Here is a 27,715-nt window from a genome sequence, read left to right as displayed (position 1 = left end):
TGCTCCATATTTATGTATTTTTACATGTATTTATATTTACAACTACATGTTTGTCTATCTGTAGCACGCTATCACCAAGTCCTCATACGTGTAAAATACTATTAAAGCTCTTTCTGATTCTGATTAACACTCTTCACCTGTCACACGTGTAGAAATCAGTTTCCGACGGCTGCTGCTGCTCCAATACTGAACCCAGGTGTCAGGGACAGAAGAAGCAGCAGTTTACTATGGTGTTTGGCAGGAAGACGAACGTAGACAGTCAAGGACTTAAGTAGTATGGGGAACCTCTTGAGAGAGTCTGGGTCTTCAAGTTTCTTAGTGTCTGAGTGGATGAAAAGTTAAGATAAAGAACATGTATGTAGGATGGTAAATAAATGTGGAAAGGTTATTAATATTATGAGGTACTTGGTTGGGTGTTCTGGGTGCAAACAAGAATCTTATGCTGATGATTTATAAAGCTATATGATAAGATCAGTTTTTCATTATGAGTGTCTTGCATGTGGATCGGCATCTAGGTCCACACTAAATAAATTAGATGTGGTTCAATCTAGGGCTTTGAGGATATGGGGCATTCTGGACAACACCAATTCTGGCACTGTTAGTGGAAGCAGGGGAGTTGTTGGGGTTGAGGGAAATGAGGCTGAAGGCTCAAGTTTAGACAGGGAAGAAGTGGAGGAGTCTTTAGACAGACTGTTGTAGCATCATAAAGGAAAGACTGACTCAACAATGGCAGCTTGAGAGGCGGAAAGTCAACAGAGGGAGGAAGTTCTATGACATCTAACCATCAATTAACCCTGTGAATACAATGATTTTGCCTCGGATGGATCATTTTAAGTTGGCCAGAAGTGTCCAGACTGTGCAGTACAGGAGTCTGTCAAACATATTGTGCACTGTCTGAGATATACTGAGAGAAGGAGGCTGTTATTCATGAGTCAGTTTAGGAGTTGAACTATTATCTTTTAAAACTTTAAAATGGATGATGGTCCTAAACAAAAAAAAGAGAGCATTGGAACTAATTAACTTCCTGAAATTAGTGGGCCGATATCGGAAAATACAGGTCAGGAGGAGCATTAATGTAGACTGTCTTTATCACCAGCGGGAGGCAGCAATGCACTAACAGAGCCAAGTCTGCCGGAAAGGAACAAAACGCAGAACACGGCGAACCACGAGTTCCTGCAGCGCTCCTGAATCTGAAGAGCTCCGACAGTCCCAGAGGAGACCTGCTGGATCTCAGAGACCAGGACCAAGAGCGGGATGGAGGAGGACAACCAGGACCCGGAGCCCCGGAGCAACAACGTCCCCGGAGGACAAACAGCAGGCTCGAGCTCTGATAGCACCGATGTTCAGGTCAGTGTTCATGAACACAGCTAGCAGCTAACAAGAAGCTAACGTGGCGTTAGCTCGGCCTGGTTCCGACACGTAGCTTCATATTGACTGTAAACAAGATGTAATGTAGCAGGATTCAACAGTGGAGCCATCAGAACCCCGTATCTCTACAGAACCCACACTTAATGTGACGGTCGGACCCGGAGAGGAGGAGGTGGAGGAGGAGGAGGAGGAGGTCTCTTGTAGCATGTAGCCTGCTGCCTGGGTGTTAGCATGCTAGCTAGCTAAAACTGGACAAAGCTGAAGTTAACTTCCGGTTCGGCAGTTAAGGGAAACTTGCTGAGCGACTGATCCTCCGTCTTCTGCTCCTCTTAGGCTCCGATCAGACAAAAAACGCTTTGAAAGTTTGATTTTGAAAAATAGACAAACTGAGGACGCCTGCTCAGGCATTGTTTGAGGGTGAGAGGTGTACAAATACACAGGATACAAGGAAACGGAGATCCGTGTGAAAGCTACACAAGTTTCTTCTTAGCTGGACGTCACACTGCCTCTTGCAGACAGGACAGCTTTAAAAACTAAATACTTACTATCCCTGTAGGCGGACACTGGCTCAAAACAAACAAAACAGAGTAATAAATATTTGCTTTCTCTTTCCTACATTTTATTTTTTTTTTTAACCAAATGTTGTCAAAGTAACATTTAATATAAATATCAAACTTAAGACGTGTCAGAACCCTCAGCTAGTAGGAGTCACAGTTAATTAAAATGCTCCGCTACACAGAGTGTCTCTGTTGGAGGGAAAGGACCTGTTGCAACTTTCACAAAACAAAAAACGAAGTTACACGAGCGATGCACCAGCTTGAAGTTTATCTGAGACACGGAGGGTTACTAGTGTTCACTGGCTAAACTATGACAAAGGGACCAGAGCTTCATTTCCACCAAAGAAACAGCAGAAGTCGGCAGTGTGGGGACATTGCTTGGCGAGCCGTCAAAATAGTTGAACTTGAATAGTTGAATCCAGATTCCAGCGCAGAGCAAGTCGCTCAGCGTTAAACATTTTGCCATATTCTGTGTTTTCTGTAAAGTTTTTCTGAATTCTGTGTTTTACAATTCAAACACCTTTTGTCATCAGAAAGAGTGCGTAATCATGTGGTGGATGAATTAAATTTCAACAGTTTCATAAGAAAATATTACAAATTGTATCATGAAAGTAATGTATATTCAAATGCATGTGCAATTAATTTTTTTGAAGCGACAAGCGGGAGTGAGTCTGTGTGTGTGTTAGTGAGTTTGAAAAGTGCTAGATCTCACGGGGCCATAGTTTTTGGAATGTAGCCTTATTAAATTTCCCCTTACTAACAATGGTGTTTTGTTTTTTTGAATAACTTCATATTCATTCGTTTTTCCCTTGTTTTTCATTTAATAGTTTTTGATGTTTGTCTCAGATGTCATTAGTGTGTTTTGAAAAATCAACGTGTAGCTGAGCTTTTTCAGTTGTAAAGTGTAATAGAAATAGGTGAGAGCATCGTTTGGCTGCGGTAAAAAAAATTAAGTTTGCCTAGCAGGACATCAGTTTTCTGATTGTCGTGTATTTTCTTCTCCTTGTGTCAGTTTGATGGAAAACACATTTAGGACTTCTGCCGGATGCGTTTTGTGTCAAATAGAACCTCACTGGATTTTACAAAATATGCCCTTTTAGAAAGCACAAATTTTTGTCCTGCAAGAGTGGCAAACAAGTTTTTAAGGTGCCACTACAGGCACCATTACTATTTGACAACTTAAAATACAGCAGGTTAATTCTGAATGCTCTGGTTGATATTACAGCAGTTTGGACTGTTGTGTCATGATTATAGTAGCTGAATTGGTGTGATTCTCGCATCGGCTCTGACATTATCTTAATCCTCATGTACGCATATATCGTCCATCCTGGTTGTTTCTATTAAAGGTAACAGGACACAAACCCTCTGCACACAGTTTGCTCCTCCAGTGACTTTAAAGTGAAAACTATCATCTGTTGAACAAACTGAAGCTCCTCTGCTGCCTCCTGCTGGCTGCTTCCTGTCACTGTCAGTCTGTTCGTCCCTCAGGACAAACTGGAGAGCTCCTCACAAAACATTCACATTAACACTCACGTTGTGTGCTCCTAAATGAGAAGATTTAGGAGCACACAAAGAAATTTAGGAGCGCAGTGTAAAATGTTCAAGTAACACAGAGTTTAACAAACTATTTATTTATACATATTTATTCTACGTATGTGCTCCATCTCATTACATTACATTTAGTCATTTAGCTGACGCTTTTATCCAAAGCAACTTCAATTGCTATGTCAGAGGTCGCATGCCTGGTGTCTTACGCACTGACTGGCCTGTTCTACGAAGGTAGTTCAACCTACTCCGAGTGAACTCAGGGTTATCAGGCAAAGTCAGTGTTGACAAACTCTGACCGCCTACACTGGAGTTAAACGGTACTACGATGGTGGATAAGATGTTGGTTGAGTACGTGTTAACTTAATTGGAGTTGGTGCACATTTGCATAATAGGGGTGTGTTCGGCCGTGCAGGCAGAGTTTTGTGCATGCTCTGTATTTCTCCAGAGGAATGCACGTTGATAGTGTCAGGAAATTATGAATGTAAAGACAAGTTAACGGCTAAATCTAATATTGGGGTGGGCGACAAAGCCAGGGAGGTTTGAGTAAATTTGTAGCCTAATAATCTTCACAGTATTCAGAGTGATATTTGATTTTTTTACGACATTAATTTCAGGAAATTTCACACTTTCATCAAGGTTTTTTTTTCTCCGTTATTACCCCTCACCCTGGCTCCCTATTTTTTGGACACGTAAAATAATCTATCGAAATATGTGAAAACACTTAAAATATAGACTACAGGTGGGCTACATCTAAGGAACTGTCCCGTTAATTAATTAAGATTCCTCTCTAAAATCACCGAGGCTGCAGGGCTCGCCGTCTGAACGTAATGCTGTTGTATTCAGAACTTCGTTGCAGCCGCAGTGGAACAAATCAGGATGAAATCTAAACATATTATGAAGTGAGTGGTGTGTATTAATATCCTACTTCTCATTATTAACACTGAGTACAGATGTGGTGTGTAGTCCACGTGCAGGGTAACCTCGAGTTAACCACGATTAAAACCTATCCACGTTTTGTAGTACGTGTTAACCGGGAACACCCGACGTCACGAAGTTACTCCTGTAGTTACCAGGATAAGCCAGTTACCTCGCTTCGTAGTACAGGCCAGACATGAGAGATTATAGATGGTATTGTTTTTTAGTAGTAGTACTATATTGGTATTTTTTTTTAATAGTGTGTTTCCATGACCCCCACAATACATACACTATTTAATAATTTATAATCAGACATTTTGAAAATGTTTTCTGTAGTTTTATACATTTGACTCTTATTTATCAAAACTTTAATATATTTTGTTGTTCTTTTGTTCAAAGTACTATTTCTAACAATACAAATTTTATTTTTAAACTGCAATTGAAACGAATATCGGCCGATATACCAGCTATCAGATTTTAAAATCCTTAAATATCGAATTCCGTATCAGACGGGCTGTTGTTGGTTCAGATGTACGGCCAGGCTGGGCCAGTTAAAGCCTGGTCCCACCCTCAACAGCTTTTTATTAGCTTTCTACTATAGTCAATAAGTTTGCAAAGACTTCTCTGGAGAAGGTCAAGAGTTGGTGCAAAAGAGTTTATTCCAATAAAGGACAGATAAATCTGTACAACATCCCTGCAGGTAAGAGGATGGTGTCGACCTGTGGTCAGCAGACATCGCCTTATATTCACTTCTGTGTTGGCCACTCCTCTCTTTATGGTGAACTTCTTATCCTCTGCTTCATCTGGTGGCCGCTTACACGGATTGTTTTACCAATTTAACACTGTTCTCCAGCTGTTTATTAATTACTGTGGTGGTGTTTCTATATTTTTACATTACTGAACAAGAAGTTCTCCATTATATTTCAACTTCAGTCTCACTTTTTTAAAGGTTATACGTGCATAATTTGACACACAATTGTATTTCTTAAAAATTTATTCAAGAATAACGTGTAATGCTGTATCTTTCACTAATGCTTGGTTTCTTACAGTAATCTTGATGTTGTGCTGGCTGTGTCTGTCGCGTTTCTGCTCATCTATCTGTCGCGAATTTGCAAAGAAAGTTCACTCAAAGTTCACACAGGCTATAATAATCAGAGGTTGGAAGTTGACAATCAAACCCTTAATCAGTAATTAAACTTGTAGTCTTAATATCAGCAGACTAACACATCAGCAGTCGCTCATGTAGTCATAATAACAGTAGATAACAGTAGAACAGAGTGTGCACTGTCACAGCGTCAGCAGATTTGAACACCTGCAGCCTCTCCTGCAGTCATAATCTACAGTAGATAACGTTGAACAAGGCGTGCATAGTCACAGCGTCTGCAGTAAATACTCCTACTCAAGGATCTTAACCACAGTGAGCTTGTTACTGTATTTATGACTACAGCACTTCTAAGTAAAGACAAGGCACATCTAGGTAAAATGATTAAGGATAATTAATAAAATGATAAAGAGTGATTAATTTATACAACACTAATATTGGAAAAACTGCCTGATTTTATTCGCTTAAATCATACACAGATCTGGACCTTTTTTTTTTTTTATTAAGATGTTTATTGTGTTGAGGAAAAAGGACTGAAAAAAGCTTCTACTTAATTTTACTCTTACTCGCTTATCATAATAATTGATTTTTGATCCACTGTTGACTATAAAGAGTTTATATCACAATTAACCATCAGGTTTCTCCAACTTTCACTCAGGAGCAAAAATCAGCCTTTAAACTCGAAAGAAATAACGATTTGATCCTTATCGTGATAATTATCGATATAGAAAGATATGAAAGTTTTTATGGTGATACATTTTTGGCCATATCAGCCATCTCCTGCACCTGGAGGAGACTTTACTGTGTAGCCTACTTAATCATATTAGAAGCACAATCAAGCACTAATCACCAAATCAACAAAATCTTAACATGTCGGTAAAAACAGGCAGGGAAAACGCTCTTATTGTGAAATGCACCCGTGGGATATGCAGCCGTTCCGACGACTGAACTAAAGCGGGACACCGAGAGCTTTGAAGGATGTGGTATAAGCACAAAAGGACATCTTAAAAACACGTTATGTGGGGCAGGCTGCTGAAACGCTTCTGAGGCCTTCCATTGGAAGTTTACGCCGGGCTGAGGACGGAACTAAACCGCAGTGCACACGCCGCCTGCGTGAGTCTGGGGTTGATGCATAATAGCCTACGTCCGTCCCTCAGAATTCCCATGATGCATTATAGTGATGGGAATTTTGTTAAAATTTGCTAATAAGTTTGCCATGTGTTTCAAATACAAATGTTACATTTCCATTTATTCATTTAGCTGACGCTTTTATCCAAAGCGACTTACAATAGATATACATGTCAGAGGTCGCTCGCCTCTGGAGCAACTAGGGGTTAAGTGTCTTGCTCAGGGACACAATGGTGGATGGGTCACAGTGGGGGATTGAACCTGGGTCTCTCACACCAAAGGCATAGTCTTATCCATTGCGCCTGCACCACCCCCATGTTACTTTACGATTTGTTTAAGGTGCTTAAAATATAGTGTGTTTTGTTGGTAATCTTCATTCTTGTGGTTTACCATTGAAACCAGGAGGGAAGTGACCATGTCCACGTTTCCAAGGCTTACTGAGCTTTATAGTGACTTGTAGGTCATTGTTTCTTTGTCCTGTAATGATGTAATGCGTGTGTGTGTGTGTGTATGTATGTAATATATATATATATATATATATATATATATATATATATATATATATATTTTATGTTTTTGATCTGCTTGGATACTAATCACATTTTTGGTGTTTGTAGTATAAGAGTTTTTATAGGATGTTGATTTTTATAAATGTGTATATAAACAAGAAAAATGTCATAGAGAAAATTGAAGATACTGGTAATCTGACCTATTCAACCTGGCACACAGTGTTTTTGTAATTTCACTGTATGAGTCTGAAGAAGCAATGGGTGAAACACGTTGCTCACAATAAATGCAGTAAAAGGCCCCTTTGTGGACACACCTCTGCAGCTGGTTGTCACAAGTGGTAATGCATTAGTGAAACTAACCATGACATCTCATTCAAAGTCTTTCTCTGTTTTTGTCTGTCTGTCTGATACAGAAACGCAGCAGAAAAGAGGGACTCAAACATCACCAATGTCAGTACTGTGACAAATCCTTCAAAACATCTGGATCTTTAAAAATTCATGAGAGAGTTCACACTGGAGAGAAACCGTACAGCTGTGACCTATGTGGGAGAGCTTTCACTCAGTCGTTTCACCTTAAAATCCACAAACGTGTTCACACTGGAGAGAAGCCGTACATTTGTGACCAGTGTGGGAAAGCTTTCTCTAATTTGGTTAAACAAAAAATCCACAAACGTGTTCACACTGGAGAGAAACCATACAGCTGTGACCAGTGCAGGAAAGCTTTCTATACATCAAGTGACCTACAAAGGCACCAACGTGTTCACAGTGGAGAGAAACCGTACAGCTGTGACCAGTGTGGGAGATGTTTTTCTCAATCCGGTTCCCTTGAAACCCACCAACGTGTTCACACTGGAGAGAAACCGTACTGGTGTGACCAATGTGCGAAAGCTTTCTCTACATCAAGTTCCCTAGAAATTCACAGACGTATTCACACCGGAGAGAAACCGTACTGGTGTGAACAATGTGGGAAAATGTTTGCACGAAGTAGTAACCTTAAAGTCCACCAACGCATTCACGGCGTTTCGCTTTGAAATGTTCAGAGCGAAGTGAGCCGTTTCCTCCTGCCTCGTCCTCGTGCCCTGATAGCTGCCTTGTTATATTCTGACTTCTCTCCAAACAGGATAGAAAACAGTAACTTTAACGCTGAGCAGCATGTATGTCTTTGTGCCTGTAACTCCATACTGTGTTTTGTGAGTCTGGCCTCAAGGCACCTTCTCATTAGCTGTAAGCTAAATTCCTGTGTGCCAGTTAAAGTATATAGTGTGTAGTGAGAGTCGGTAACGCTCCTGTTTGAACCAGATTTGGGCACGGGTTCAGCTTACCACCGATACAACTTACACTTTGTTAGCTATTTGTTGTATTAGGTTCACTAGTTTTAAGGGTGCTGCGCTCCCTGTGTTTTGTTAAACAATGGCTAGAGAGGTTTTTGGTTTACTTTTGTTTGTAGTTAGTAATCCCTTGAGTTTAAAAGGGATCTCTTTTTGTTATGTTTGTTCTTTGGTTTACGCAACACCCACTTGCCCAGTTTCTGTTATGCCTTTTGTTTTCCTCTGTTTTAAATAACCTTTCTACCTTGCCAAGTACATCTGGTTTATGCTTACGTCTCCTCTATCCCTAGCGAGCTGGGGCGTAACATAATTGGGGGATCTTAATCTTCAGAAGCGTTTTCAGCAGCCTGCCCCCACATCTTCAGATCTTAATTGGATCTGGTGGAAGGTTATTTGTTAATTAAAGTTTGAGTGGACACACTCGACAAGATTAACGCTCCTCATAAAGACTACTTAATTTGTATTACCTGCCATATTGGAATCACGGTTGCCAAATCTTTGTTGAAAAAGTATCTTTGTATCCGGATTATTGATAACTCTGTAGAGCAGGGAGAGATTGTGCTTCCTGAGCAGGCCCAGCGGATGAAAACTTGGATCACACTGCCACGCTACAATCCATCCCTGCCCAGCAGCAGTGCTCGTTCCAGGGATGAGGCCCAGATGAAAGTCTGACTCGCCCGTCTCCAGCTTGAAGCACGGGAGAGGAACAGCAGCAGCACTTTGGATGTTGGGGGACTGGAGCTGGAAATGGAGGTTGACAGGGCTGCGAGACTGTGAAAGATTGAGCTCGAATACTCCGAGGTGGAGCAGGTTCCACTGTCTGCCTCAGGTATGCCACAATCCTGCATGTAGTTTTGGTTCCAACCTTCCGTAAAGTGGATTCTTATTTCAGTGTGTTTGAGCGCATTGCTGCCACGTTACAGTGGCCGCCTGGAGTTTGGGGACTCCTGCTCCAGTGCAAGCTCCAAGCTAAAGCTCAGGAAGCCATCGCAGCACTACCTCTGGAGGACAGCGTAGATTACGAGTTGTGGGCATTTTCAAGTTGGTTCCTGAAGCATATCGGCAGAGATTTGGGGAACATAAGAGCGAGCAGGGCCAGACGTATGTTGAGTTCGCTAGAGAGAAGGGCGTACTCTTTGATAAATGGACTGCTGCCTGTCACGTGACTGATGTTAATTCCCTCAGAGTTGATGCTTTTGGAGGACTTTAAGAAGTGTCTCCCTGACAGTGTTGTGACGTACTTGAATGAGCAGAAGGTGCGGACATTGGCAGTAGCCGCTACTTTAGCCGACGAGTATGTTCTTATACATGAGACTCCTTTCTCTACAGTCGCTGGTAGTAAACCACACAGTATTTACCGCACTCCATCCTCACTGCCTTCTAGCTCACCTAAAGCATCACAAGTGACGAAAGATGACCGTAAGTGTCACTATTGTCATCAGAGCGGACATGTAATTGCTAACTGTTACATGCTAACTGTTGCTAACTGTTACATGCTAAAACGTAAGAAGCAATCTCCGCGTGGCATCGAAATGGGATATGTTCCCCGGCCAGTGCACCAGGTACATATTCAGTCAGACTGGTTCCTTCCCAGTAGCAGTGTCTCCCCAGCTTCTTCAGTGTTGTCACATGAAAATATACAATAAAATATTTACAAAACTGTGAGGTGTACAAACTTTTGTAAGATACTGTATTTTCTTGTTATTGTGTTGTAGTTAAACATGTTTTCCTCCATTGTAGGATTGTAATTAATCTTCATGTTATGTATTTACTGTTTATTTTCTATTGTTAATACTTTATTTTGTCAATACATATCATTGATAAATGTCCCTGTTTTTGTTAAGTATAGTATTGTACACATGTTTAGTTTTATTTCCTGAAATATTGATAGATGTGTCCAGTTGTGTTTTTGGGGTTGTGGCTCTGGTGAGTCTTCATCTCATAAGGGGTGAGGTCTCCAGGAGTTCTCATGTGGACTACTCTCAATAGCTTCTCACTTGCAAATATCAATAAAAGTGAGAGACCAAATCTATTAGCTGGATCTTCTGAAGAGTCCACTCCTCCTTGTGGGGTCCTCACCTTCCCCTGTCCTGAAAACAACATCAATACTTTTTGGAGTAAAATCTGGGTCCCATGATGTTTCTCTTAAACAGGTCATTTCTTGTTCCTTTGGTTACTTTACATTTTCTTCTCCAGATTTTAAATGTGTTAACTGTATATAGAGTAGTTGTGTATTTTGATCTGTTGTTATTTTCTGAATGTGGTTTTGAATCTGTTGAGGTTTGTTCAGACTGAAAGCAAAGCCAATTCTAGTTGAAGCAAAGAGCCGAAGATTTGTTAAGATGGCGTCAGCTGAGGTGAAGACGTGTCTGCTCAAGTCTGAATGTTTCAGCTCAAAAAAATTCAGCTTTGTTTTGACAAATGAACAGAGAGAAAAGAAAAAACAGAAACTGGAAGAAAGAGACTAAAGACGTTTCTGCTGAGTTCTGAGATCAACGTCTGAAGGACGCTTCAAACAAACTAGATCATGACGTCTGTTTATACTTGCTCCAAGTGTCAACACTTGAAGACAGGGCAAAAGTCCAAATGTTTCTGAGGCCTGAACCAGGTCCACTGGATGCCTCTGGGTTTAACTGCTGTGGTTTGATCCAGTGTGTAGTGAGGAGGAAGAGGCGCTGAATAAACAGGGACTACAAAACCACTACAGACCACATTTGTTTTCAGTCTGAACAAACTTTTGTTCTTGTGAAAGTCTGATTGAATCAAATATTATCGTGTCTTCATTATCTGACTCCATTTTAACAGCAGTTTGCTTTCTGTTCTGTCAGTAAATGTGTTGCTTTCTGTTTAACTTGCATCCTGCCAGGGTTGGTGCTGTAATAATCTGAGCAGGAGACTTGAGATTTGGACTTGAGTCGTTTTCAATGTTCTTATTAAATTAGTCGACACAAAGAGAAGCTTTGACTCATCATTTGAAACTGGACGTTCAATAAACTGTTTCTATTCAACAATATTTGTTGTTCTGATGTTTTTGGTTCAAACACATACCAGTTACCTTTTTACATTTGGTGATGACCCTGCCGACCCAGGCTGAGAGGGATTGGATGATGATGTCATCACCGCTGTCACCCGAGCTGATGAGAAATCAAAGAGAGAGAAGTTGTGTTTTCAAAGGAGCATGATGAAAGTGAAACGTCCTGTTTTGATCCTGCAGTCACAAACCTTTAACTTCTACTTCAGATTCTGATGTCGTCTGTGCAGCAGCACCAAAACAAGCGGTGGAAGCTGATTTACAAAGGTGGAAAACCTCTTTATCGTCTTCTCGCTCTCACATTCCTTATTAAATATCATGTTTTCTAATGAACTGCATCACTTGTGGAAAACAAAAGCCCACTCTTTGTCCTCTGAGTCTGTTTGGGGTCAAAAGAAACCTCCAGTACAGTATTAATAATTGGTTCAGTTCTCGTGCACTCAAGTGTTTTATCATCAGCATATGTCATCCTTCCCTGGTGCTTTTATCCCAGCCAGGGCCAGCGCCTTTTTAACTCTCCCAAACTAACTGAAACACGCTGCTCATATCCAAGATTTTGCTTCCCTCATCCCAAATTCCCGGCAGTGAAAACATCTCATTGGCATTATGAACTTCCTAACTTGACTATTAAAATGTTTATTAGTTGGGTAGACTGGGCGATATGGATGCACATCTCATAATAAGCGCCACATATTTCGTCAAATCAACGTGTAAATATATGTATTAAAGGAACCTGGGTAGCCACTTTCAATGGGCCTGATGCAGCTGATAACATTTATATCTTGCAAGTATTGTTATTTACAATTTACAGGGGCAATTCTGAAGTTTGTCAGTAGAGATGATCTTCAGCCAGATCTAGCACAGACCCAGTCCAGACGTCTTTAGCAGGTCCCACAAAAACCCCTTCTCACTCCCGGACTCATCAAATGTTGACGCATGGTCAAGAGTCATAGTCGTCGGAAGTGAGGATGTGTTGCCCACAGACCCTGCTGCTCCACCACATGACCCAGCATGGCCTTCCAAAACTTGAGGCCTGAGGGGTCTTGTTTTTCTCCACCTCACCATTCGGAGAGGATCAGTGGGAGTTCAGTAACTCACACTTGGCTCACAGCCTTTCACGTCCTCTCAAATCCTTCCATTAGAAACAGATGTTTCCTGTCTCGCTTGCGTACTTGGCTGATACTGAGCGACTGCAAAGTGCTCCCCTCTGGGTGAGACGATTGGACAAGCAGCCTGCAGACTTTCCATTCTTGTTCGCCCGGGAACATTTTTCAACAAACAGTAATCTGTCAGGGCAGCGATGAGATCCTTGTATGATATGGAAGATTGGACACCACCAGATATTACCATTTACTGTGTGTGTGTGTCCATGGCAAGGGCGTCACTTTGTGCTGAAAAGTGGTGGGGACACTTAAGGGCTCAGATTATGGCTGCAGTGATACAATTTCTCCCGAAACGTGAACAAACAAGAAGATATTAAAATTAATATTCACGACTGTGATATACGATTTGGGGGGTTGGGGGTCTTCCCCCACGAGATTTTGAGCATTAAACACTTAATTTCCTGCATTCTGGAGACATTTTCTGGAACAATTTATGGTTGAAATGTCTTTATATATATATATATATATATATATATATATATATATATATATATATATATATATATACACATATATATATATATATATATACACACATATATACACATATACATATACATATATATACACACACACACACACACACACATATACATATATACACACATATATGTGTGTATATATGTATATGTGTGTGTATATATATATATATATGTACAGTGCCTTGCGAAAGTATTCGGCCCCCTTGAACTTTTCGACCTTTTGCCACATTTCAGGCTTCAAACATAAAGATATAAAACTGTAATTTTTTGTGAAGAACCAACAACAAGTGGGACACAATCATGAAGTGGAACGAAATTTATTGGATATTTCAAACTTTTTTAACAAATAAAAAACTGAAAAATTGGGCGTGCAAAATTATTCAGCCCCTTTACTTTCAGTGCAGCAAACTCTCTCCAGAAGTTCAGTGAGGATCTCTGAATGATCCAATGTTGACCTAAATGACTAATGATGATAAATAGAATCCACCTGTGTGAAATCAAGTCTCCGTATAAATGCACCTGCTCTGCGATAGTCTCAGAGGTCCGTTTAAAGCGCAGAGAGCATCATGAAGAACAAGGAACATACCAGGCAGGTCTGAGATACTGTTGTGGAGAAGTTTAAAGCTGGATTTGGATACAAAAAGATTTCCCAAGCTTTAAACATCCCAAGGAGCACTGTGCAAGCGATAATATTGAAATGGAAGGAGTATCAGACCACTGCAAATCTACGCAGACCCGGCCGTCCCTCTAAACTTTCAGCTCATACAAGGAGAAGACTGATCAGAGATGCAGCCAAGAGGCCCATGATCACTCTGGATGAACTGCAGAGATCTACAGCTGAGGTGGGAGACTCAACAATCAGTCGTATACTGCACAAATCTGGCTTTTATGGAAGAGTGGCAAGAAGAAAGCCATTTCTTAAAGATATCCATAAAAAGTCTCGTTTAAAGTTTGCCACAAGCCACCTGGGAGACACACCAAACATGTGGAAGAAGGTGCTCTGGTCAGATGAAACCAAAATCGAACTTTTCGGCAACAATGCAAAACGTTATGTTTGGCGTAAAAGCAACACAGCTCATCACCCTGAACACACCATCCCCACTGTCAAACATGGTGGTGGCAACATCATGGTTTGGGCCTGCTTTTCTTCAGCAGGGACAGGGAAGATGGTTAAAATTGATGGGAAGATGGATGGAGCCAAATACAGGACCATTCTGGAAGAAAACCTGATGGAGTCTGCAAAAGACCTGAGACTGGGACGGAGACAATGATCCAAAACATAAAGCAAAATCTACGCTGGAATGATTCACAAATAAACATATCCAGGTGTTAGAATGGCCAAGTCAAAGTCCAGATCTGAATCCAATCGAGAATCTGTGGAAAGAACTGAAAACTGCTGTTCACAAACGCTCTCCATCCAACCTCACTGAGCTCGAGCTGTTTTGCAAGGAGGAATGGGCAAAAATTTCAGTCTCTCCATGTGCAAAACTGAGAGACGTACCCCAAATGACTTACAGCTGTAATCGCAGCAAAAGGTGGCGCTACAAAGTATTAACTTAAGGGGGCTGAATAATTTTGCACGCCCCAACTTTTCAGTTTTTTATTTGTTAAAAAAGTTTAAAATATCCAATAAATTTCGTTCCACTTCATGATTGTGTCCCACTTGTTGTTGGTTCTTCACAAAAAATTACAGTTTTATATCTTTATGTTTGAAGCCTGAAATGTGGCAAAAGGTCAAAGTTCAAGGGGGCCGAATACTTTTGCAAGGCACTGTATATAAAGGGAAACTCAAAATTCAGGTGTAAGGTGACAATACAAAATATAACAATATAATGTAGTAATTTGCAACTTGTTTATTTTTTAGCTGAAGTTACTTTCTTGGATAGTGCACATTCGTTTCTTAGATATTTGCATTGCATGTTTCTTATTATGCAAAGAAACCTTTCTCACAGCATTCTCATTTGTTAGGTAACATTTCTTTTCTTTCAAGCAATTTATCAGAACCATTTTAATAAATACTTTCAAAAAGTGATGGTAGTAGCCTACAGAAACAGACCATCCAGCTGCCTTGCAGAGCCTCCAAAGCGCCCATTATCATCAATTGTTAGTGTGAAGGAAGGAAAGCATCTGCAGATCCTAGTGGATCAAAAATAAATATAAAAATGTTATTAAAGGTAGGAAAACTCTTTTGTACACAGTCTATGGTTTAACCTAGTGCGTTTGAGTCACGACAGTGTACAATCTGACCTTCATATAATATGGTCCGGACCCATTTATTTATTCCATCCATCCTGTACGCAGGTCTGATGGACGTTTTGGTCTCTGCTGTGAGCGAAGCAGCGCATCATGAACCATATTTGGAAGTTCCTGCTGTTCGTGCTGCAGCTGGACCCTTTTCTGTCTCACTCAGCCTGAAGAGGAGCACAGGAGACCTGCAGGATCTCAGAGACCAGGACCAAGAGCGGGATGGAGGAGGACAACCAGGACCCGGAGCCCCGGAGCAACAACGTCCCCGGAGGACAAACAGCAGGCTCGAGCTCTGATAGCACCGATGTTCAGGTCAGTGTTCATGAACACAGCTAGCAGCTAACAAGAAGCTAACGTGGCGTTAGCTCGGCCTGGTTCCGACACGTAGCTTCATATTGACTGTAAACAAGATGTAATGTAGCAGGATTCAACAGTGGAGCCATCAGAACCCCGTATCTCTACAGAACCCACACTTAATGTGACGGTCGGACCCGGAGAGGAGGAGGAGGAGGAGGAGGAGAGGAGGAGGAGGAGGAGGTCTCTTGTAGCATGTAGCCTGCTGCCTGGGTGTTAGCATGCTGCTGCCTGGATGAAGTTTAAGTTGTTTTCTGTTGGACAGACTTTCACTCAGGCTCCAGCGGGTCTTCTCACTCACTTTGACCCAGTCTTTGCAGCAGCAGGACGGTGAGCTCACTCTGAGCACTCGCTCTGAACCGCGGAGGTTTTTAGGGCCCAGAAATAAAAATAAACAAAACAGTGTCAGTACTTTCTTACTGAATTGTTCTCATCTAGTGAAACACACATTTGTCTTGCTAATGTGTGGTTATTTTATTTTACATAATTATTGGAATAGAAATGAATTGCAGTTTTCATCTTCACAAACCTATGCAGCAGTAATTGTAGGACTGCACTGGACAAATGAGACACGCCTCTTCATATTAGATTTGATGTGCTTCGTCTATGTTGTATAAATATTTTATCGTTTATTTTCAAGTGGGACAGACAGCAGCAGCGACTGTATTTGCACCACCGGTAACTAAACTATATGGCCAGAAGTATTGGGACACCTCTGAATCTTTGAATGCCGGTGTTCCAATCACTTAAATGACTAAAGTTAAAATCGAGCAGCTAAGCATGCAGACTGCTTCTACGAGCATTTGTGAACGAACGGGTCGGCCTCAGTGGATGCTGCGTGATAGTGAAGTCAATTCGTGAAATTTTCTGCTACTAAATATTCCACAGTCAACTGTTTGTGGTATTATAACAAAGCGATTGGGTACAATAGAAACTCAGCCATGAAGGTGTAAGGCCGCATAAAATCAGAGAGCGGGTTCAGCTCATGCTGATGCACACAGTGCGCAGAAAGCACCATCTTTCTCTCAAAAGCTACAGACCTCCAAATGTCGTGTTGTTTTTCAGGGTAGGCTCCTTTGTTCCAGTGAAAAGAAATGGTAATGCTTCAGCATACCAAGACATTTTGTACTATTTCATGCTCCCAACTATGTGTTAACCGTTTGTGTTCCAGCATGACTGCGCACCAGTGCACAAAGAAAGGTCCTTAAAGACATGGATGAGCGAGTTTGGTGTGGAGGAATTCGACTGGCCTGCACAGAGTTCTGACCACCTTTGGGATGAATTAGAGCGGAGACTGCGAGCCAGGCCAACATCTGTGCCTGACCTCACAAATGCGCTTCTACAGTTATGGTCACAAATTGAACGCACTCCTAAACCTTGTGGACAGCCTTCCCAGAAGAGTTGAAGCTGTCAACCCCATATTAAACCCTACAGATTAAGAATGTGACGTCTTTAACCTTCATGCGCTTGTAAAGGCAGGCGACCCACTACAGTAAGGCAATATAGTGTATGTTAACACAGACATAACATAGGACAGAGCCAGGACGATTGAAACCCTTCATCAGATAAACATAGTTTTAATAGATCACCCTACTATTTTTGTTGTAATCAAATACTACAAATGTGTGTGTGTGTGTGTGTGTGTGTGTGTGTGTGTGTGTGTTATATTGACCAGGTGGTATAATGTACTAATTTGGAGTGACTGGTCTCCTGCCCTCCAAAACTATATCTCTTCGATTCCACTGTATCGTCCTAAAATGCAGTCCAGCAGCCACCTGGCTGTGTGGGCGAGAGTCAGCAGGCTGGGAGTCGTCTGTGGTCCAGCACAGAGAGCAGAACTAGTCCGCAAGCAACATCTGCAATAATTTACTCTTCCTGACGCTGCCAAGGTTATTACAGTTTTCCATTAGTTAGTATTTTTATGTCGTTTTGACTTTTTGTTTTCAGTTTAGTTTTAAATATTTTTTTAACAGTTTAGTTTTTATTTTTTGAAAATGCTTAGTTCTAGTTTAGTTTTTGTTTTGTTTGTTTTTGTTAACAATAATAACCTTGGTCACTGCTTACCTGTGCTACATCCCCACACCCCCATGCTTACATAGTTTGGCACATCAGACTTGTACGAGCTCAGAGAATATTTGTGTTTAAATCGTCCTGCATTTAATTTGTCCCGGCTCTTCCCTACATATAATAGCATTTTTTCTGAGGAGTGGTGGAGACGGCGTTAATCCGTTATTGTGTTTAATTTTGGAGGGAATGTTTACTGCTCCCATAACGCAAAAACATTTAAAGTTTTTATGCATTAATATGTTATCTATCTATCTATCATGCCTCTATGGTCATAATTACTCACATTCTGCTGTTATTTTATGGTAAGATACATAAACAAGATTAATGAATATGCTGCTCAATTTAAGCCAAGAAAGACGTTTGGTCAGTCGTGCAAAATATACAAGGCAACCAATTACATTCCAAAAGGGGGAAAAAAAATAAAGACGAATATGTTTAATAATCTGTGTTAGATAGATACAAGATATTTCTGTCATACAAAGCTGAAACTCTGCACTTTCAACTTGGACATCGTGGACAGGCATGTGTTCCTGGATTTAGGGGTTATTTCCTGGCAGTGTTTTAATATTGCGATTTAATATGCGGTAATTTTTTAAGCTCTTTACTTTCTGTATTATTCAAAACAGACAAGCAGTAAATCGGTGTGTAATATGACCAACACAATATTAGACAGATTAAACATACACTGTTCTTTCTTGATATTATTATATCAAATTATAATAATATGAGAAACGTAATTCAAGAGTCAAGTCATGGCGTTAAATAATATGATATAATATCATCAGGTCGGCCAACAGACCACAAGAAAAAACACAGTTCACCACAGTAAGCGCTCAATTTGAAACCCACTGTTCAACCAGCAATTAATGAGTCCTTATCTCAGGTCAAATCTCCTAGGAGTCCATCTTTCTCTATCTATTCTGTGTTCAAAAGTTGGCCAATGAAAATAAAACCAAGTGACGCCTCTCGTGTTTAATAGACAAGCTCAGTAATTCTCCAACAACACTGGAGTTCCCCCGCAGCCTCCGATGCTGCTGAGCAGCACACCGGCTGTAACTCGGACAGACTGGGCCTCTTTCGACTTGTGCGTTTGGTTTGAAACGCCGTTTCACAGATATTTCCTGAGCTGACTGGAGGCTGCGTGTGTGACGCAGGCGCCGTAAGAGTAAATTGTCTGGTAAACTTACTCATTAATCATTTAACTTAAACCTCCTCATTATATTTTTGTATGTTCTGCTTTAGCCTCCTTTTTGTTTTTTAGTTTTGTCGGTTTGGTGACTACACCAGGTAAATGTCACCACATTATCATACTGTTACAGTATCTCACAAAAATTTTGTAAATATTTGATTATATCTTTTCATGTGACACTGAAGAAATGACACTTTACCACAATGTAAAGTAGTGAGTGTGCAGCTTGTATAACACACAGCCTTTAATGTCTAAACCGCTGGCAACAAGTGAGTACACCCCTAAGTGAAAATGTCCATTTTCCTCTGCGGTGTCATGTGACTTGTTAGTGTTACAGGGTCTCAGGTGTGAATGGGGAGCAGGTGTGTTAAATCTGGTGTCATCGCTCTCACACTCCCTCATACGGGTCGCTGGGTTCAACATGGCACCTCATGGCAAAGAACACACTCAGATGACAACAGAAGGAGTGTTAAACAGCCCTTTTTTCACGGCTGTGGTTGTACCATCCGTCGTTTATTATATTCCCAACATGAAAATGTCACCGGAGCCCTCGCGCAATGGCAGCAGCACCCGGTTTGGATGCTACAGGGTCACATGACGGGGCGCCGGGTGAGTTAATTTAGGTCTGACTGCAGCGATCAGGGCCGCTCGTAGAGAGAGAGAGAGAGAGAGCTGCGCGAATATATGCGCAACACTACAGCAATTAACTATGATTTTTAAATAGGCCGAGCAAAAAAAAATCACATTATTATGTGGTAATACTGTGGCGGGCCGCCACAAACATGGGAAACACTGATCCAGTGATGACGTAAACGTGCTCCGGCTCGGGTCGTTGGGCGCAGTGTGAGCGCAGGCCAATGAGTGGGGAGGGGGGGACAATCAGTACAAGCCAACCGGCTCTAGTGTGAGTTCGCCCTAACTGTGTGGTTGCTGGATCTCTCATTTGTGTGCATGGAGAAGTGAAATTAAGCACATCTGGTTTCACTCAGTTAACTTACCAGAAAGGAATTTCCCGTCTGTGTACCGACCACCATTTATTTATTTATTTTATTTGGCAGGCGTCTGCACCGCCCCAGCTCACATGGTACTAGGACTGCATCTAACTATGTGTTTTAACTGATTCATTTCATTATTATTTATATTATCTTTATTCTAAAGATGTTTTTAATTTCTAATATAACAGTTATTCCAAATAAATATCAATAATAATATTTAACTTTCACCTCACTGCTGTGTTAGGATCTGTTATGAATATCATAACAGAAAATTAAAATAGTGGACCTGAAATTAAAATGGATGCTGTGGCAGAATAACTTAATCGCTGTATGTCAACTCTCACCCTGAACTGGAGAATCAGTATTTTTAGTTGATATAAAACTTTAAATTGGTATGTCATGGATTTATTTCATAACTTTAGTGAGATAATCACTGACATGAAGAAAATAACTGAAACGATTTACAGACAGTCACAGGACTGTTGGCTTGATCAACAGGATGCAAAGAGTCTCAAACTGATGCTATGTGGTCACAAAACATCTCAGGTGCTGTAGAACCACAGTGACACCTGTGAGCAATCTTATATATGAATTCATATAGATAAAAAAAATACATGCAGCAACTGACAAAGACAGTGAACTAAAGACACTTTTTAAACTTTTATCCACCACATAACTTTCCCGACACAAATAAACATCCAGTACGCTTGATATCGAAGAAACTACAACTACATAGCTGCAAAATAAACGGGTTTATTGAAGGACAGGGTTTCCAAGTCAATTTTGGACTTTTAGGACATATAGCTCTTATTTTTATTAGCAGAGAAGTGAATTCAGTCGGGAATATTCTGTATGCGTACGCCCAAAAACAAACCACAGTTGCTGAGATTGCCAAAAGAACACAGATGTTTTCTGGGGAAAGGCCAGAAAACGTGTGTGTGTTGTGTCCTCAAACAATCCCACAAGAGAAATATGTGTCACTTTATTCATCACTTGCTTTAGGGTTTAACTACATGTTTGAGTGTGTTACACAAATGTTGATATAACCTAAAGAAAGCATTAGGGTGATTGACCTATGCAATGTAAAGGAGGAGGCCACAGGGCATCTAGTTAGCCTTACATAGGTTTAGGAGAACAAGTCTATGGTCTTTGTTAAAGATTTGTTGCAGCTGTGGGCTTAAAGGGAATATTGAAAACCGCTCCACAAATCCACCATGACAGTACTCCAGCTTGTTGCTCTCGCTACTATCAGCTGCTGTTTCAACAAAACGTACAGGCTGAAAATTCAACTGTGGTTGCAATGACTTAACATAATTTACATAACATTAATATGACAAATAATCCACGTAATTTGTTAAACTATATGAGGAGATTAAAAGTCCGCTAGCTGCTAGGCTAATTTAAACAAGAGTGTCTGGCTTCAGACCTCCACTGTGGAGTCGCTTCCAGTGCAGGCTCCTCTCTCAGGTCGGCTCCACTGTCATGTTTATGTCACCCACAGGACGTAAGTGTTTCTGAACCCTCTCCTGGAGAAAGTTTCCCCCTGCCCTGCATGCCAGCTCCTTTTCTAACTGTGTATACAGTGAATAATGTAAAAGTGTTATTGCACTAAAGTGGAAGTGTTAAGAATATTTACATTACATTTTACTTATGTTGGATTGCATGTGTGGTCATTTTTACATATTTTAAAGTTTGATAGTCCACGAGCTGTAGTCCATATAGTCCAGCTCGATTCGAGTTACAGTCCATAAGGAGGGTCTGAGTTAGGGCAGAACAATTTTGGAAAATCTAATTGCGATTTTTTAAAATTTTTGTTTAAATTTTTTTTTTTTACCAGTATTGCAATTGCGATTTGATATACGATTAATTCTTAAGCTCATTACCTTCTGTATTATTCAAAACGGACAAGCAATAAATGGTGACAAGAAAAACAAAGTTCTCCACAGTGTGTAAGCGCTCAATGCAAAACCCACTCTAAGAGTCCATCTTTCTATATCCCAATAAGAAAACAAAAAATACTCAGTTTGAGGTTCAATTCAAAAGTTGGCCAACGAAAATAAAAGCAAGTGACGCCTCTCGTGTTTAATAGACAAGCTTAGTAATTCTCCGAGAACACCGGCGCTCCCCCCTCCTCCACAGCCTGTGCAAGTAAAAACTCACGATAACTTTGGCTTCAAGTGCAAGAGAACAACCGCTTGATCATGATGCAGTGGAAACTGTGGAGAAATGCTGTATTAATTTACTACTAATGCAAACCGAATGTTTCCTGCTGCCGCAGCTTCACATTAAAGGCATTTAACCGGCGAAACACTAGTTGAACTCCTTTCACTGTCTGCAGACTCATGTGCAGCGTAAAGTCAGATCATGACTGCTCACATAATTATGGAAAATACCAGTAACACCCCGACAAGAGTTTGTTTAGCTGCCCCAGACTTCTGTGCCCTGTGGCATTAAAAGGTATCTGCTGTTACCATAGTAACTACAGGTGTCTAATACCAATCAGAGTTAAATTTACAATTAAAGATTCCTTGGCTGCGGCCTGAGAGCATTTTCTGGTTAAGTAGGCTTATGTAGATTTATGATTATGGATTTAGGCCTACCATGTTTTTTAGGAGTCTGTTTACACTGATATAAGCTAATAAAAACGTTCATTTTGTGAAAGTTGAAAATATTAAACAGTGATACAGGAGTTATTTTTGAAAGTCCGGCCCCCTACAGTGTCTGCTGTAGTTGAGGACCCCTGATGTAGAGGTCAGTTAAATAATAGTCTACTTCCATTTCATTGGTGGTTTAAAATAAGTTTTCATAGTTTGGTAAGATGCTTTGCTCCAAAGAGATATCGGTGCATGACAGTGTTGGTTGGCATTAGCAACCTGCTGGTAACTAGTTATTTATTCTACTAACGCCTTTTGATATCCCACTAAAATGACCACCTGTTTGAATGTAAATAGGGATATGACTTCATATACAGTCCAGTGCGCCCAGCAGAGTCGTTTCCTAATGAAGTGAAAACATTCTCAAACTTCTCATTATAACATAAAATATCATTGTTTTTTGCCATTGATTTGACAAAGTATCTGTCAAACAAACTAAAACCGAAAGCACCATATGTCTTTGTTGCCTTAACAAATCGCAAAAGACTGCAATTTAATTAGAAGTATAACAAGTATAAAAAAGATATTAAATCAATATAAATAAGTTATATGAGGAGGTAAAAAAGCTACTTGAGCTACTTTTTACTTTCACTTGAGTAGATTTTTATACCGGTAATTTAACTTGTACTTAAGTAAAAGTTCAAAAAAGTTATCATACTTTTACTTAAGTAGAACCTCTGGTCTCTCTCTGCAAACACACCGGGCCAAGTGTTATTTTATTAGGTTTTCATTACTTCCCAGCACTATATGATATAATTCAAGTCGACACAGATTGGATAGATGCATGGATTATCAAATTTAAAGAATTTTATTAATGTTTAAAGTAAGGATAAAATGTCTCCTGAAAGCCTGCAGTAACACACAGAAACACTTTATTACCAACCGGAAAGCCTTCAGCTGCCAAGAGACAAGATCTAACAATTTCGATCATTCAATTTAAGCTTTTTAACCAAATTCTATTAAAATGCAATGCTCTTTAAGACTTTCCAAGACCTGCAGATCACTGTGTTAACAGAGGTTGAGTGTTGAGTGTGGACATTCATGTTTGAAGCCGACAGCTTCAGTGATCTGCTTCCTGTTAACGAACATCTCTGCTCTGACTTATTACTCCAGGGTGACGACCACTACACTCCACGGAATTAAAATGGAGGCTCTGCCTTTTTATTTACCTGTTGACATGGTGAATAATAGTCCTTGATGATGGCTAAAGATTAATATCGTTTTTTGTTTAACCACAAAAAGTCACCAATCAGATTACTAAAGAGGTCTGAACCACCCCAGGCCCTCTGTGGTTGGTTGTCACAGGTGGTAATTAGAGCCCGACCGGTATGGGTTTTTGGGGGCCGATGCTGATATTAAAGCAAAAAAAAGCAGATTTATGAGCCGATATTTTGATTTTAAGAATGATTTGGATAGTAGACCCCTTTACTGTATAAACTACACTTATTGAAAACTTGTATATATGTATGTGGGCTATAAAACCTTTTCCTAAATGGATTGTGTTAATAAACTACATTACAGTCTCAAAAAGTGAACATGTAAACAATTGCACATCAATAAATATTTCCTACTGGAAGGTGCAACTTTTTCAGCCGTCTGTAAACGGAGAGTGTGAGAGAATAAGCATGTGTATTTCACTTTACACATTAACTGCCATAATTTCAATGTAGCACATTCACATCTAGTTCATCCCTTTACCAGCACTCTTCTAACCAAAGCTACGTGAAACCATTTAACCACCATCGGTATAAATCATGCTGTCTAGGATACAGTGAGCTGCTGTTGAATGCATCTAATACAACATGACTCTACAACGAGGACCTGCAACTTTGAGATTTCATTTAACTAACGTTATAACAACAACCAGAGCTGTTACAGCTCTGACTACAGCGTTTCACATCTACAAAGTCACATAAAGAGGAGCTACAGGAAGCAGTTTTATTTTCTTGTTCAGCTCATGTTTATTTACATGTCTGCTTTGGTTTAATCATTTCAGACACACAGACTAACTGTCAGAAACTATAGTTTAACGGCTCATTACGACGTTAGCGCTCCTCCACTGATAAACGGCATTAGCTTTGTGGCTAATTTAGCAACGGACAGGTTTGGTTCTGGGTAGCTCGCTCCACCATGACATCTCACTCACTGTCTTTCTCTTTGTATGTCTGTTGCTATAGAAGCGGAGAGGAAGAGAGGGACTCAAACGTCACAGCTGTCAGCACTGTGACAAATCCTTCACAACATCTGGATCTTTAAAGATTCATCAGAGACTTCACACTGGAGAGAAACCGTACAACTGTGACCAGTGTGGGAAAACTTTCACTACATCAGGTGAACTAAAGAAACACCAACGAGTTCACACTGGAGAGAAACCGTACAGCTGTGACCAGTGTGGGAAAGCTTTCACGTCATCAGGTGAACTAAAGAAACATCGACGAGTTCACACTGGAGAGAAACCATACAGCTGTGACCAATGTGGGAAAGCCTTCAGTAAATCAGGTGACTTAAAAGTCCACAGACGTGTTCACACTGGAGAGAAACCATTCAACTGTGATCAATGTGGGAATGCTTTCACCACATCAGGAAAACTAAAACTCCATCAACGTGTTCACACTGGAGAGAAGCCGTACAGCTGTGATCAATGTGGTAAAGCTTTCTGTAAACCAGGTGACCTAAAAGTCCACAAACGTGTTCACACTGGAGAGAAACCATTCAGCTGTGATCAATGTGGGAATGCTTTCATTACATCAGGACAATTAAAAATCCACCTACGTGTTCACACTGGAGAGAAACCGTACCACTGTGACCACTGTGAGAAAGCCTTTGCTCAATCACATCACCTAGAAAGCCACCGGCGTGTTCACACTGGACAGAAGCCATACGGGTGTGACCAATGTGAGAAAGCGTTCCCTACATTAGGTGAACTAGTAAAGCACAGACGTGTTCACACTGGAGAGAAACCTTATTGGTGTGAACAATGTGAAAAAACCTTTGCTCAGAGTAGTCACCTTAAACACCACAAACTTCGTTTTGAACATTTTTAACAGCCAAGCGAGCCGTTTCCTCTGCCCTGATAGCTGTGTTGTCTAATCTTTTCTACAAACTGAGAAACAGACAGTAACATTATATTCTGCGCAGAATGTTTGTTATTGTGGCTACAATTACATACTGGCTCCTGTTAGTTGTTCCTTGGCAATTTCCAAGCACGAATCGACAACTGGAGAAAGATCAAGAAGCACATTCACATCTGACACCAGAGAGCATCTGTCAACAGAGACAGAGGTTCTCTACCCAAATACAACCACCTGTTCTCATGTGACTGTCCCGGACTAGAGTCATGTGATGACAAACTAAGGAAGTTCAGTTTTCTTAAAGGGGACCTATAATGCTTTTTCATATTTTCTAGCATTTCTACAATGTTACAATGTCAGATGTTCATATTAAACAGGACCAAAGCTTCAAATAATGAGGTGAAAGTATTAAAAGGAAATGCCTGTAAGCTAAATCCTCAGATATCCCCCTGATCCGAACGCTCTGTTTTGAACTGTTTTTTCTACTAATGGCTCCGTATGATGTCATACCGAGCCAGATTTCCAAATATGGTAATTTGCTCCAGGCAGAGAATGCTGGCCACGCCCACAAAGGAACATGCAGACCTATCCCTGCAGCAACCTGGTAAACACATTAGACAATGGCCAATCGGAAGACAGTGGGCTTTGGGGAGGGCTGGGTCTCAAAGAAACAGCTTGTCTCAGACAGATACTGAGTCACAGAACTGCAATATGGGGCTGGAAATGCAGTATAACAGGCCATGGTCCAAAGGTCCAACATCGAGGTAATATGTGTGGCTTGAGTTAAGACTCATTTATTACAGATGTGTTCCCCAAGGTCAAGAATGAAACTCCACTCCTGATGAAATATTGTTTCTGTGAGCTTCATACATATTTTCTTGTTATTGTGTTATAGTTGAACATATTTAATCTTTATTTTGTCTGTATTTACGATTTGTCCTCTTTTGTTTATACAGTTGTGTCAATACTTTTCCTGTTATACAAACATCCTGACAAAGTTTTTCAGTAACTTCACATATTCCTCTCCAGATTATTTTAGATGTGTTAACTGTATACAGAGTAGTTATGTATTTCAATCTGTTGTTATTTTCTGGTGCTCAATGTGGTTTTTAATCTGTTCAGACTGCAATCAACACCAATTGTAGTCGAGGAGAGTTAATGATGGCGCCAGCTGAGGTGAAGACATTTCAGCTCAAGTCTGAAAGTTTTTGCTTACATGAAAAAGCAGTTTGAATAACTTTATTTAATGATTACGACGTTGTAGAGAAAGCTGAAGGACAGAACCAGATGCGAGCAGCAGCTAACGGGACAGAAGTTCTGGAAGTGTATTGACTCATTTCCGTTTTCCGTTCCGTGCTTGTGTGTATGTAGCGTGTTTTTTGCTCTAACTGAATACCAGTTAAATTTGTTACATTCGTCATTAGAGTGGCAAACCATCCGCTAGACATCGATCTGGGTTTTATGGGAATAAAGAGTACTAATGTGTGTGCATTCTAAAATATTACCCATTCAATTTTAGTAGCTGTTGTAGCTGGGTGATCAACTAAGAATTATTACGTAGATGACAACAGGAGCAAACACAAAGGAGGTGGCAGTATTTAAATGAGGGTTTTGCGTGTTTTAATGGTTTCCGCCATGGAGAGTCGGGAGGGAAAGCAGCCACTGCGTAAAAACTTTGGTTTGTTTTTATTCAGTGCGTCCCAAGTTTGTTCCCTCTGGTTGGATGAATTTTACACGTGATCCATCCACTACTGCAGCTGAAGACTCCGCAGCGCCATGCAACTTTCTTAATTCTTCCATCTCACGGAGAAAAGAAGTCAGGTTGAAACGAAATTGGCTTAATTGGCATAAATATTAATACAACAGTATCGCCAAAGCTAAAGGAAAATACAATTCCATTCACATAGTTCATAGAATAAAAAAAATAAAATAATTGTATTTCTATAAATTGGATATAGAATAATATCTAATATTGTTAATTTCTCTACATTTTCTTTAATCACGGTT

The 27,715-nt window shown here is 40.4% G+C and overlaps 1 protein-coding gene and 1 long non-coding RNA gene across 2 annotated transcripts in view; one reads left to right on the top strand and one right to left on the bottom strand.

Moving 5' to 3' along the window:
- Positions 1-27,207, top strand: part of LOC119912031 (zinc finger protein 721-like) — a 52,306-nt gene extending 25,099 nt beyond the window's left edge. The window contains exons 6-8 of the mRNA XM_038731004.1: positions 1,195-1,347; positions 7,541-8,146; positions 24,833-27,207. Coding sequence (XP_038586932.1) covers positions 1,195-1,347; positions 7,541-8,146; positions 24,833-25,681 — 1,608 coding nt within the window. The 3' untranslated portion in view covers positions 25,682-27,207. The remainder of the gene's footprint in view (positions 1-1,194; positions 1,348-7,540; positions 8,147-24,832) is intronic.
- LOC119912802 lies at positions 14,978-15,580 on the bottom strand. The gene is made up of 2 exons (XR_005446254.1): positions 15,379-15,580; positions 14,978-15,267 (listed from the first exon to the last, which is right to left on the bottom strand). It is a non-coding gene; the product is annotated as an uncharacterized LOC119912802 (long non-coding RNA).
- Positions 27,208-27,715: the final 508 nt, after the last annotated feature.

Source organism: Micropterus salmoides, unplaced genomic scaffold (genome assembly GCF_014851395.1).
Source record: "Micropterus salmoides isolate LMB-PRFRI ecotype aquatic unplaced genomic scaffold, ASM1485139v1 Ms_hic_scaffold_2, whole genome shotgun sequence".
NCBI lineage: Eukaryota > Metazoa > Chordata > Actinopteri > Centrarchiformes > Centrarchidae > Micropterus > Micropterus salmoides.
Note: the sequence above shows the minus strand (reverse complement) of the source record. Positions and strands in the feature narration are given on the sequence as shown.